The following is a 12,335-nucleotide window of genomic DNA, read 5'->3' on the forward strand; positions in this document are numbered from 1 at the left end:
GGCAAGGGCCAGTGCAGCAAGAGAACTTAAACCCTGTCCTATGGTAGAAGGATCATTAAGAAGAATACCTACATCTAAGCAAGTTTGCCCTCGACATCCTAGCAATTCCTGCTATATCTATTGACCCTGAGTGGACGTTTAGTGTCACCAAGTTAATAGTAAGCTCGCAAAGGCATAGCATAAGCCCCGAGATAATAGAGGAGATGCAGTATCTATGAAACTGGCTACGCCATTAAGCGATCACTATAGGTGAGGTGGTTAGCTTTGGTGGGGACTTGGTGGGTTAGGAGGGAGGGGAGGCTTAATAGCTTTATTAGAGCTTCAGGTCAGCACCTTCATTTCAAGTATATCAATTCAATTCAAGTTAAGTAAGTCCATGGACGATTTTATTTTAAGTAATTAAGTTGGACCCCTAAACTTGACTTACTTGAATTGAAGTCAGCGCTGGGTCCAGCCTCAGGCTGAGCTTCGTACTCTTCTTTCCAAATTGTACGGACACCAGCGATGGCGTTCTCGTGCAGACCAAGCTCAGGCATTCATTACATCCCACGTTGTAATCCTTATGGATACCAATATGTCCTATAGCATGAGTGTGAATACACGGAGCATACATCCTCATAGGCTTATCTTAGTTAGACCCCGCAACGCGACGGGGCCGCGTAGAATACGAGCGAAAACACTCATCCATGTGACACTCAGAAGTGACATTCTGCGGTGGTCTAGTCGTGAGATACGAGGGCTAAACTCAATACATGCCGTCATTTGCCGTGAAGAGTCAGTCAAGCCACGCGCCGGACCGACAAAAAGGACGATATTTAGCTCTCGGCATAGTCCCGACACATCCTCGGCAGTTGACCCCGGGCATTTAACCCCTGCTATTTGCGGTACGTGCGAGATCAAGGTCTAGTGGAGAGGTTGGCAAGGTCGTGGTCAGATCAGAAGATACATCAGCCACCAAGGTATCCACACCTGCAGATAGATACTATAGATGCTGATTTTCTTAAAAGCCAAGTTAATTTAGTAGAAGTTCCTACTCGCAGTAGCATAAGGGTCTTTTGGTTTGTCATATCAACCGCCGATAGGTTATCTAGGCTAACGTTTGACCACCACGTATTACTCTTAATTCCACAAGTCAATATCAGCTTATATTATAGGAAGCTCTATATAATAGAGATCTCCACCCTATTTACTTAAAGTGGGTTAGTGCCAGACTGACGGATTTACAGTACAGGGGCCTGAACTTTATATCGTAAACTCTAATAAAATAGTTGCCGATTTTCTGCGTAGCCCATGAAGCCTACCTGCTAGAAGCAATTTATCCGAAGACATACGAATTCATAGCTTAGAATTAGGAAGAGAATTCTCAGCAAGGGTTATAATAGTACATAGAATACGGAGTACAAGGGATATGTAGCTTGCATCCAAGGGAACGTGACAGGGTATACCATACATCCACATTTCATAATCAAAACAAGTTAGTTAAGTCGCCCACCCTAGTTTTGGCCCACCCCTGGCTTTGGCCCGCTCTATTTAGCCTACATCGCACAACTGGTACGTCGACGTAACTAGGTCGCAACAAAGTCAAATTAAATGGTAAAAATACAACAAAAAATCACATTTGGCGCCCTTTAGTCGCTTTCTTCGTCTGCACTTGAATCCCGCTCCATATAGGGTTTTGTTGGTCGCCGATTGCGTGCCGACCGTCGAGCCAGTGCCGGCTCCTCTTCCGACTCAGAGCTACTCTCCCCCTCCACGATAATGACCTCTTGTACCTCATTTCTTGCCTTCCGAACACGTTGTTGAGGCTCTCGATTAGCTTGCGCAAGTATCTGCGCAAGGCTTGCAAAACGCTCGTTCGGATCTTAGACGATTTTACGACGTTTAGCCGGTTTTGCCTGGGCGAGTTCCACCCGCAAGCCTTCGATCTCACGGTCCCTTAGTATAACCTCCATCGCAACCTTATCCAACGCCGCAGCGGCTTTTCGAATAGATAGTCGTGAAGTGGGAGAGCCGCTCTTCTCGGCAAATAGCTTTACGACGTCGCCGCCGCGTTTTGGTGTTGAAATATCCGAGGTGGCACGTTGTGGTATAGCTGGCTGTTTAGCCACCACCACCCATCGAGAATTTAGAGGTTTGGCTACGTTTTTAGGGTATAAGCCTGTCGCCTTCCACCCAGATTGAAGGTTTTCCTTTCGAAGACCAATTTCTCGAGCTTTCGCATAAAATTCAAGAAAGTTTGCCTTTCTAACCTTTGTCATATCTGTCAGAGCCATATGCTTGCCAACCAGCCTATAATAGGCCGTTTTTAAACTAGAAAAGCAGCCGAGATCCAAGGGCTGGAGGACATAGGAAGTATAAGCAGGGAAAAAGAGTAAGTGAATATTATTTAGGTAACACATAGTCATAAATTCGTCCGAGGTATAACTGCCGTGACCGTCGACGATAAGTAGGCGACCATCGGCTGGATCATCAGGTTGCATTTGGGGTAAAAACACCTTCCCTAACCACTCGACAGCAATATCATTGCTTATCCACCCGTTTTCCGAAAAGGTAACATGCCAGCCAGGATGCTTAGCTAGGAAATCCTTCTTGAACTATTATTCTTGGATACTTTTGGCCTTAAAGATGACCAGAGGGTTCAAAGTGACCCCGAGCGCCGAGATGCACTCTACAATAGACGTCCAAGTCTGGGCATTTATTGTTTTGACTGGTATCGCGTTAGAGTTCTCCTGCGAGGAGCCGATAATAAGCCCGTTAATACCTTGGCCCTCCATAATGCCGCCCTCGTCGGCGTTATACCTCCGCCGGGGAGGGATCCAGCTCACAGTCTCATATAGGTTGAACAGGTGCCTGATATTATCCGGAGTGGCCGCATTTATACGTTTCTAGTCAGTTCGACGGCCTAACTTTATCTTAATGGCCAAATAGCGCTCCACGAAGTGACTGGACCACTTCCTCCCTAGGGGTTTGTAATCACCTTGTTATTTAAGCACGCTGCTAGCGATTGCTCGAACTTGTGCATGTGTTGGCGCGTAACCGAGGGCCTCCTGCCGCAAAATCCATTGCTTAAGGTGTTCTTCCTGATTGGCCGTGAGCCGCTGTTGGTCGTCGTATGCCGTACGTTGAGGTTGGGCACCATTAAGGCGGGCATGAAGTGTCCCTCTTGGTACTCCATGGCGTGTGGCAGCGGTCCTGACGGCAACCCCATTCCTGACGTCCACGATGGCGTTTTGTAGGTCCTGCTCAGTATATTCAGGCATTTCGAACACGGAGAGGGAAATACAAAAGAAAGTAAGTCAATTGGAGAAAAATTCGATTTTTAACAATTTATCGTAGGTGGCAGCGCTGATCTGATGCGTGCAGCGGAGCGCGTTTGTGGGGCGGACCAAAGCCAGGGGTGGGCCATAACTAGGGTGGGCGACTTAGCATGGAGATAGTCTTGAGAGAGAGTATGCCTGACAGGGCGGACAATGTGTCCATCAGTTTAAACTCTGCTGTGACAAAGAAAGCAATATGCTGAATTCCAGATGCTATACCATGGCGAATAATCTGTCTTCTTACTGACATGGGCCTCAATTCTGCTAGGTTGGGCAACAGGAAAATAGTTCTGAAGACGCAGAGGCGGACACACGGGGACCCTGAAGATAGGATCGTAGTTTTTTCCCATTCAGAGAACGCCTCCTTACACACCATAGCAACAGATGAGCACCCTGTTTGTTGAACCACTCGACATACAGGAGGTGACTTATCGCTAGTAGGGTAGAGAGAATCGGGCTCGAGAGACACGACGGCCATGCGGGCGTTTTGACAACTTATTCTCCATATCTGTGCTCGTATCTCGTACGGCAAAAGTTTGAAAGAAGTGAAAACCATATCGGTAAGTCTGGTATGTATTGTACTAGCTATAACTGTCTCACCGTGGCGAAAGGAGACAATGCGGTTGGGTTTTTTTTACGGGCAGAAAAACAGGAGGAACCGTATAGACCGCTGAACATGAACGAAGATTAATTCAGCATTCAACATGAAAGTGAGAGGTTTACTATTTCTGAACCTTCATATCTGCCAAATGCAAGCTCTTAAAGAAACGCCAATTAAGGGCTGTTAGACAATGATAATTCTATTTCTGTCCTTAATGACTTTCGAAACTGGTCGGAGAGGTGCTCAATAGAAGGTTCTATTTTTCAACATCCACGGTGCCCCCTGACTCGTCACCAAAAGAGATTTCGTTGGAAAATGAACAAGGTGATCAGACAAATCTATTAATGTCGCTGGAAGTACGTCATGGAAAGAAGGACTCACCAGTGTTTTTCAATGTCCTATTCAAAGTTGATTTACAATAACCCTCGAGCTTGGTCACATGCATTATGTCACCGGCATGGCCTTGTGGGGTAATTAATTATCCAATGCCCGACGTTGCGGCACCGAGACCAGCAACCTATAGCAGTAAAACCATGTTATTGAATCGCTTGATTATTCCAGAAGAGTATACTATTTTTAGTTATCACTCTTAACTAGCAACGTTGACTCATTTCAGATGGCCTAAATTAGCCCGTCTTGGTTCAGGCGCAGAGCTCCTGTAGTTTCTATATAACACGCAGCATTTCCAGGTGAATCAAGTAGCTCAGTATGAATCGTCGATTTTTCAAACATATTCCTTCCTCCCCTTGAGATCAATGTCAGCTGAAGGATATATACTGCATGACCCTTTGCGTTTTTCCTTTATCATGCATGCCGCTGAGGGTGCAGACAAGATAATGAATGGTTAGTTTCGGCCTGCATGCGTGGAAGTTTGCTGCAGGACAAGCACAATCATACTGAACTTGTAGGACCATTACGTGCAGCCCAGATTAAACAGGTTTGATTCGTATCGTATAGTTTTTAATGCCGTCATCATTCATCTTTTGCTTTCCTTGCTTTTCCCGCTGACTGGCCGCAGCTTGTTAAGGCGTAGAATGTCTCGCACTCGCACTAGACGTTTGATTTTCCAAAGTTGACTCACTTAAGCCTGGCGGGTAAATTTCATCGTTTTCGTGCTAATTATTGAACCTGCCCTATTGTCGACTCCACCTCATACAATATCGATGGTAGAAGCATTAGGTATACTCTATTTACATTGGATGCGCTGTAACAAAATGGAGCGTCCTGCCCGTGGCACAAAATACGAATGAATATTTCGATACATGTTGGTCGAAGGACTTGTCGATCTTCGGTAGATAGATATACCACGATTGTCAACTTCTTTCTCGATAACAGTCCTGTTAATGCTTACAGCGAATACTTCACAACAGCCTTACAGGAAGCGGTAAGGAATGATCGAAAGGAGATAGTCCAAATTCTGCTCGACATGAGTGCTGATTTAATCTTGATTGAGTACCAGGAAGCATACTGAGTAGTTGACTAATAGTAAAGTTACGGGACGAAGGATAGATTGCGGAAAGTTCTTGCGCTATCTCTTAGGCTGGAAAGCAGGAAGGTATCGATATTCGAACTTGTAATTCATCATTCATTTGAAATGGCCAGGGAAGCCATCTTTATATACATACTGCACCTATCAAGTAAATATAAGTCATGACCCTATTAAGCTTATCCCTTTTTCTTTCTAGTTCAAAGACCTAGCACAGCCGAATTTCTTTTAATCTCAGTCTTAATGGATAACTTGAGCCAAGTCATCTCTACGACCTGGTGGAAGGTGGTGGATACGCGAGTAGGGCTGATGTCCAATTGAAATGGGGTTAGTTTTTACACTTCAGGAACAATCGAGTTCCCAGAGGTCCGCTTTCTTCTGTCTCTGTTCTGTCATTTTGGGTTTTTTCCACGCCAGCCTGTATTAATATATCCGGGGGCCCACAAAACACATGTTACTTTTATCGAGGCGCTATCACTAATCCAGCAGAAATATGTCAGACATTACGTGTATTCGGTTCATTGATGTGAATTGGTGTATTCATGTTGTATTCTGTTGAAATCTGCCCCTTAGAGGTTTTACCATTTCGGTTGTAATCTTAAAATATCCCTGCTTATACATGAGATCCCAGCATCTGTTCAACACACCCCCCCAGACTGGCCATCATGGCTTAGTCTATGCAGTCCGTATTCCTATTATTAGGTTAGCCATCCTTCTGATCCCTTATTCGACTCTTCCTTTATCGAGATATTCCTCTGTTCTGATAAAGTCCTCTGCAGTGAGTTCCTTGGTCCTTCTCTCTTGAATCCTGTCCTTAATATCTACTAGGCCAACCTGTGTGATGAACTTCTGGAACTGCTGAGCGGGTAATGCCTTCGTGAGGCCATCTGCAATTATCTCGGTGGTAGGAGTATGCCGGACTGAGATCCGGTTAGCGAGTGCTTCCTGGCGCAGCCAGTGGTTATAGATATTGACGTGTTGAAGTTTGGTCTGCAGGAGCGCCACGTCGGAATTAATAAGCCGAATGGTCTGCGTGTTATTACACTGAATAGTAATTCTTAAGTTATTAAGAGTTATGCCAAGCTCGGTGATTAATCTGGAGATGAATATGGACTCCTTTGCAGCCTGCGCAAGTGCCAGCAACTCCGCCTCTGTTATAGAGGTAGTCACGGTGTCCTGCTTGTTAGCGCGCCATCCAATAGTCCCTCCAAATAGCTTTATTACGTAGGCTTGCGAGCTCTTCCGATTAATTGTGTTATTGGCAAAGGAAGCGTCACTATACACATCAAAAGTGTCTGTTTCGCCGAGTTGTAGTGCAAGTGCCCTGGTGTTTTATAGATACCAGAATAGGTGGTCCAAGGCCTCATAGTAATCATCGCTCGGGTTTATATTAAATTAACAAAGTCAAGAAACAGCAAAGGCAATATCAGGTCAAGTGATTACTGCCAGGTAGAGCACTGATCCAGTCTTGCGTTAATACTGCTGTATTGATGCTATTAATGCGTGCTCTTTGTTTAGAAGAAGTTCTTTTGTGGTCATTAGAGTAAGGGAAGGCTTTCCCCCTTGAATCCTAAAATGACTAGTGATCTTATCCACGAATAACGATTGCGACAGCTAAATCAGACGTTGGTTTTGGTTGCAAATAATCTTAATTCCAAGAAACCACTATAGCGTATTTCCTCTAGAGAGTTGGTATTTTTCTCAAAGCTTGCCTATTGTCCATTTGACCGATTTTTAATTAGTCTTCTTGTAGGCAACAATAAGGTTATCTACATAAAAGAATATTAATATTCCTCCTTTCGAGAGATAGCATGGCTTATAAGGTATAGACTTAAACCTAATGTTCGTAAAGGTAGTGGTTAGTTCCTTTTGCCAAAGTAATGGTAACTGGCGCAAGCCGTATAGTGCTTTCTAAAGCTTAAGAATTAGACCAGGCTTTTAGTAGCCTCTGGGCATCCGCATATAGACGTCCTGCTTTAGTTTAGTATTAATAAAGGCGTTAATGACATTATACTGGAGAAGTTCTAAATCAAAGCGAGCAGCTATAGCCATGAGTGTTCGGAAAGATCTGCCGGCAAGTGTAGATGCATAGGTATCCTCGTGTATCGACTTGGCCTGTTGATCGCCTTGTACAACAAGCCGGGCCTTGCACTTGGTGAACCATCCGTGCTTGTCGAACTTATATATATAAACCTATATGCAGTCCAGGAGTTCCTTGCCTGCGGCTTCTTCTCTCTGAACCTTATGCCAGGAGCGTATTTCTTTATGGCTTTTAAGATAAGTCTTTTCTGCCTTGCAGAATAGGTTACCTAGTAAATGGTTCTTAAGGTCTTTATGCCTTTTTGGCAATATTAGCATATCTCGCTGGTGTATTCGGCGTTGGCCGTCACCTAAATCTATCAGCTTTGCAGATTGTGTTTTGCAATTAGGAGAATCTATCAGCTTAGTAGATTCTCCTCGACTTCCCATAGACTGAGGTTCTCTGCTATTAGGGTGGCAGCTGGCCGAGCTCGCCTGCTTCTCGAGCTTCTGCTTACTTACCACCTTGCTATTCCAGGTCCCTTTCACAGATGCAAGTCAACCGGCATTAAATGCGGCCTCCTAGTAACTGCTCGGAGTTAAAATAACACAAGGGGCTCTATTTGCGCCGTCTCATCCCGGGGAAGTGCCAGCGCTAGGTGGGACATGCACCATCTTGGCAGCTTGTAACTGAGGGGGGTTTTCCCCCTCCTTCCTCACGGGAGGTTCTCTGATAGTAGCGACCAGAAGGGCAGCAGGCCGTAGAGGGCAAGTCTCCGGGGTCAGGTAGGGAGTGAATCGAGCGGTCATATAGGGGTGATCAGTCCCGTCAGGCTCTTCTCGATTGCGATCTCCTACGACTAGTGTCCTGCCAGTCTTACCCTGCGTAATCGTGGGATCACGTTCAAACCCTATATATGGATAACTTGCAGCCTCCCGCTTAAACACTAGTCCTTTAGGCAAGGCGCTTAATTCCTTGTCTTCTTCTTGGGTAGAAGCATCTAGATTAATGCTAGATCCCTGTAGGACCTCAGTATTAGTGAGATGCTGAATCAGTTCTTCCTTGGTTAGTTCTTTTAAATTATCCTTGAGGTGTTGGATATCCCCAGAGAATGTCTCCTTCTCGTTGAAGATCATATCTCTAGTAGAGATGACCTTGTTGGTTAACGGATTCCAGACCCTGTAGATGTTTGTCGAGTTATACCTGACCAGGTATCCTATCTACCCTCGGTGATTGAGTTGTTATCGCTGATTCTTCTTTTTCAAAGCATCGGTCGTCATCGCGAAGGCTTTATAACTGTATACGCGTAGGTATGTTTAATCGGGCTTATGCTCTGTGATAACCACGCCGTCCCTAAAGGCAAAGTAAGTGTAGAAATGCTTATATGGTATTTTCTAATTGTAGATATACTTAGGTATCCTATTGTATAGGTATACGGCAGCACGCCAGATCTTAACCCAAAGGAACGAAGGCAGCTTTGCTCTGATTCTCATTGCGCGAGCTTTCTCCTTGATCACACCCCCCGAGCGCTCTGCGCCGCTATTTTAACTTTAGGCATATGGCGCGGAGGGCTCTAGGCGTATCCTGTTTTTAATACTAAGGAAGTCACTTACCTGGTGACTATCCGGGATCTTATTATTACACTCGATAACTTCGGGCCTACACTGGAGTTATCGCTCTAGTGTTCTGAGTAGATGCTCAAGTGCACCGATAAGCGTTAGTGCAGTTTGATCAGGAAGATAATAATCCTAGATATAGCCAGAGTAACAGTCGATAACCAGCATAGCTGAAGTGTAGCCTGGATCCCCACTTATGTCATAGAAATCAATAGCAAGTCGGATTCTAGCCTTCTCAGGTAGAACTCGACTTTGTCGATGGACTTGGCGCTTCACCTTTGCCATTCCATAAGCATTACACTTAACCATGGAGATCCCTCTGATCTTTACCCCTCGAGATTGGCCTACGAGGTGCTTGAGTGCTTTAGGCCCTAGGTGTCCAAGTCGAAGGTGCTAAAAGGTTTCATCTCCACTGCGAGGAGGGCGTTTAGTCCACGAATCATACTGTTTTTATTTAGCTAGGAATGCCGCTGCCGTTGTTAATTTGTCGATATACTCCAGTACGTACTGGTCGAAATAATCCGTTAATGTGCAGAGGATTAAATCATCTTTCCTGCGGATTTAGTTATTATTCCCTTTGGTATCCTAGTAGTAGCCCCTTTTCCGCAACTGGCGGTATGACATAATATTGCATGCAAAGTTTATGCAATGAGCTACATCTCGCAATCTGAGAAGAGAGGGTCCTCGAGGTCCTTGAACGCAAATATCTACGTTCCCGTACCCGTGAATAGCCACTGGTGACTCCCCTGCGTAGACGAAGTCTCCAGATGGTGCTGGTCGGTAGTTGAGGAACCTGCATACTTCATTGAAGATATGGATTATCGATCCAGAGTCAAGGATGGCAGAATATCTAAGAGGGTAGGAGGCACAGTTAAAGGCTGTGATAAAGTTATATATCACTAGGTAGGTTGCCTTGATGTATACTATACCCCGCCCAAGTCACTCATCCTGAGTAATTCTGTCTCTACTTTTGGACAATTATTTAACTTCCTCTACCAAACCAATATTATTCTTAAGATGGTTATTTATTAATCGTTATATCGCCTAGTTAGGCTCCTATCCTTCGGCTTTCTAGGCTAGGAATAAGTATTAGCAGCCTTTCTAGTCATAGAAACCTAAACATCCTCGACAGGTAGGGCCATCTAGGTTCGGATTAATGGTTATCTCTGCTTATTTTCGTTTTATTAATACTCCTCTTCCGCCGCCTCATGCTCTATGCCTATGGCCTTGGCCTTGCGTATCTCGATATACATAGGATGTTTCATCCGTCGCCTAATCTGAGGCATCTCCTTAGACTTCAATAGTGTCATTATCGCGGTCTGTGATTGCAGGTCTATCGTTCCTGGATGCAGCGCCATATATAGCTGCGAATGCGCCTTTCTTGATTCCTGACGGCCTTCCGCTAGCGTTAGCCATTTTGGCTTCATATTAAATATCAGCAGCGACCTCTCGATAATTAAGGGAATTATTGAGGATTTAAGGGCGTCGGTGTTATTGGAAAGTAGATACCTAGCTGGGGAGGATGTGATATATTGCTTAGTTTAGGTCTTCCGCCCAGCATTATGCATCAAGGGCATTAGGGACTTTCTTGCTAATCGCTTCGGCCATAATCATCTCCCACTCCATGACCCACTCGTTAAGTTTATTGATCTTCAGGACTATATATACGGCTTTATGGTACTTATTGCGTGCTTCGGGTCGAAGGCGTTTGTTATATACCACTCCAGATCTTTATAGCTCCTGATACCACTTATCTAATTGGTCTCCTGTGATGTAGGATGTTTTCTAATACGTGGCCGAGACCGTCTTAAGGATAAACTCGACCAGCTTCTGCTCCTGTTTCTTCGTCTCTCTATACGCCGTTTCTTTCAGAGAGTAGATCCTGATATTATGCTTGTATTCCGCTCTTCCTTCAGACGTCAACTCTCCGATTCGCCGGGGCGGTACGTAATCTGAGCCGGGCGTCATTGTGCCACTATCGGGATCGTCCGGATCTGCTTGTCTGGGGTAGTCTCGGATTTCTGGAAGTTCTGGTCGCTGAGGCCATCGGATACGATTAGTCGGATCAATATACTGCCATAGGTCGTAGGTGTGCGCCAGTTTCTTGAATTCGTTGGACTAGGAGTCCCAATCCTCCGGAGACGCGTAGCTAATGGTCCTCTCGGCGTGTTTGGCTGACATGGTGATAGAATGAACCGAAGGCCGTATGCAATTGGGTGCGCGGGTCGCTGAGATGCAATTGAGACTCTTAATTGTCAGACATTACGTGTATTCGGTTTATTGATGTGAATTGGTGTATTCATGTTGTGTTCTGTTGAAATCTGCCCCTTAGAGGTTTTACCATTTCGGTTGTAATCTTAAAATATCCCTGCTTGCACGTGAGATCCCAGCATCTGTTCAACATAAGCATGCGACGCAGATAAGCATGCGACGGAAAAACATCAACACCAGCGAGAACGAAATTTTTGAAAACAACAGCTATTTACAGCGCCGCAACACCGTTCCGACAGGTTAATTGGATAGCCCAGTGTCGGCCGCATTGCCCAGTGCGACTCAGAACATCATGGCGACCCCGTGGCCCCAGGACGAAATTTGGCCCACTGATTACCGAGAGCACGCCACAAATTTGAGCAAATATCTTCAAAAGGCACTGTCAGCCATCGACAATGGAGATGGTCTGCCTGTCGCATCCCGTGGAGTTCAAGTTGCACTTATTGGAGCTCTCACCCTCATCGTCAAAATGCAGAGCACACCCGATCTTGGTCACGTTTACGAAGCCGTGAAAAACGGCCAAGCTGAAATAAAAACCGCAGCAGAAAATTTAGCGCAACACATCAACAGCCTCAAAAATGATCTCAATGAAACAAACACCCAAGCTCAACAAACCATGGAAGAAGTCCAGCGCAGTTCGGAGATTACGACAGACGCAAAAGCGGCTACAAAGGAAGCCACAGAGATCGGTAAAGCAACGATGAAAATGATCAGAGACATGAAGCTCGTAAGCCAGCAGAACCAAGCCAACGCCATGCCTACCTACGCCAACGTGCTAGCAAGGGGAGGGCTAGCGGCAAGCATGCATAACCCACAGAACCAGAAAGCGTCACCTGTTCAGACCCTGCGTGAGATTATCATCAACATCAGAGACCCTGTCACTATAGCCAACATCAGAATGATGAGCCCACGCAGCCTGAAGTCACATGTAGACCTCGCAATCGAGCAAAGCAGCAACGAACACATAGAGAACATCAAGGTAGTATCCTCCAATCAGCTTAAGAGCGGTGACCTGAGCATCAAG

The 12,335-nt window shown here is 45.4% G+C and overlaps 1 protein-coding gene across 1 annotated transcript; it reads left to right on the forward strand.

Annotated features, from left to right (window-relative positions):
* Positions 1 to 11,474: 11,474 nt before the first annotated feature.
* Positions 11,475 to 12,279, forward strand: FOIG_16681 (uncharacterized protein; the record flags this gene model as incomplete). The annotated part of the gene is made up of 2 exons (XM_031218146.1): positions 11,475 to 12,188; positions 12,244 to 12,279. Exons 1-2 carry the CDS (start codon positions 11,604 to 11,606, stop codon positions 12,277 to 12,279), a joined length of 621 nt encoding a protein of 206 aa, XP_031052140.1. The 5' UTR covers positions 11,475 to 11,603.
* Positions 12,280 to 12,335: the final 56 nt, after the last annotated feature.

The sequence above is a fragment of the Fusarium odoratissimum genome (genome assembly GCF_000260195.1).
Source record: "Fusarium odoratissimum NRRL 54006 unplaced genomic scaffold supercont1.118, whole genome shotgun sequence".
NCBI classification, from domain to species: domain Eukaryota; kingdom Fungi; phylum Ascomycota; class Sordariomycetes; order Hypocreales; family Nectriaceae; genus Fusarium; species Fusarium odoratissimum.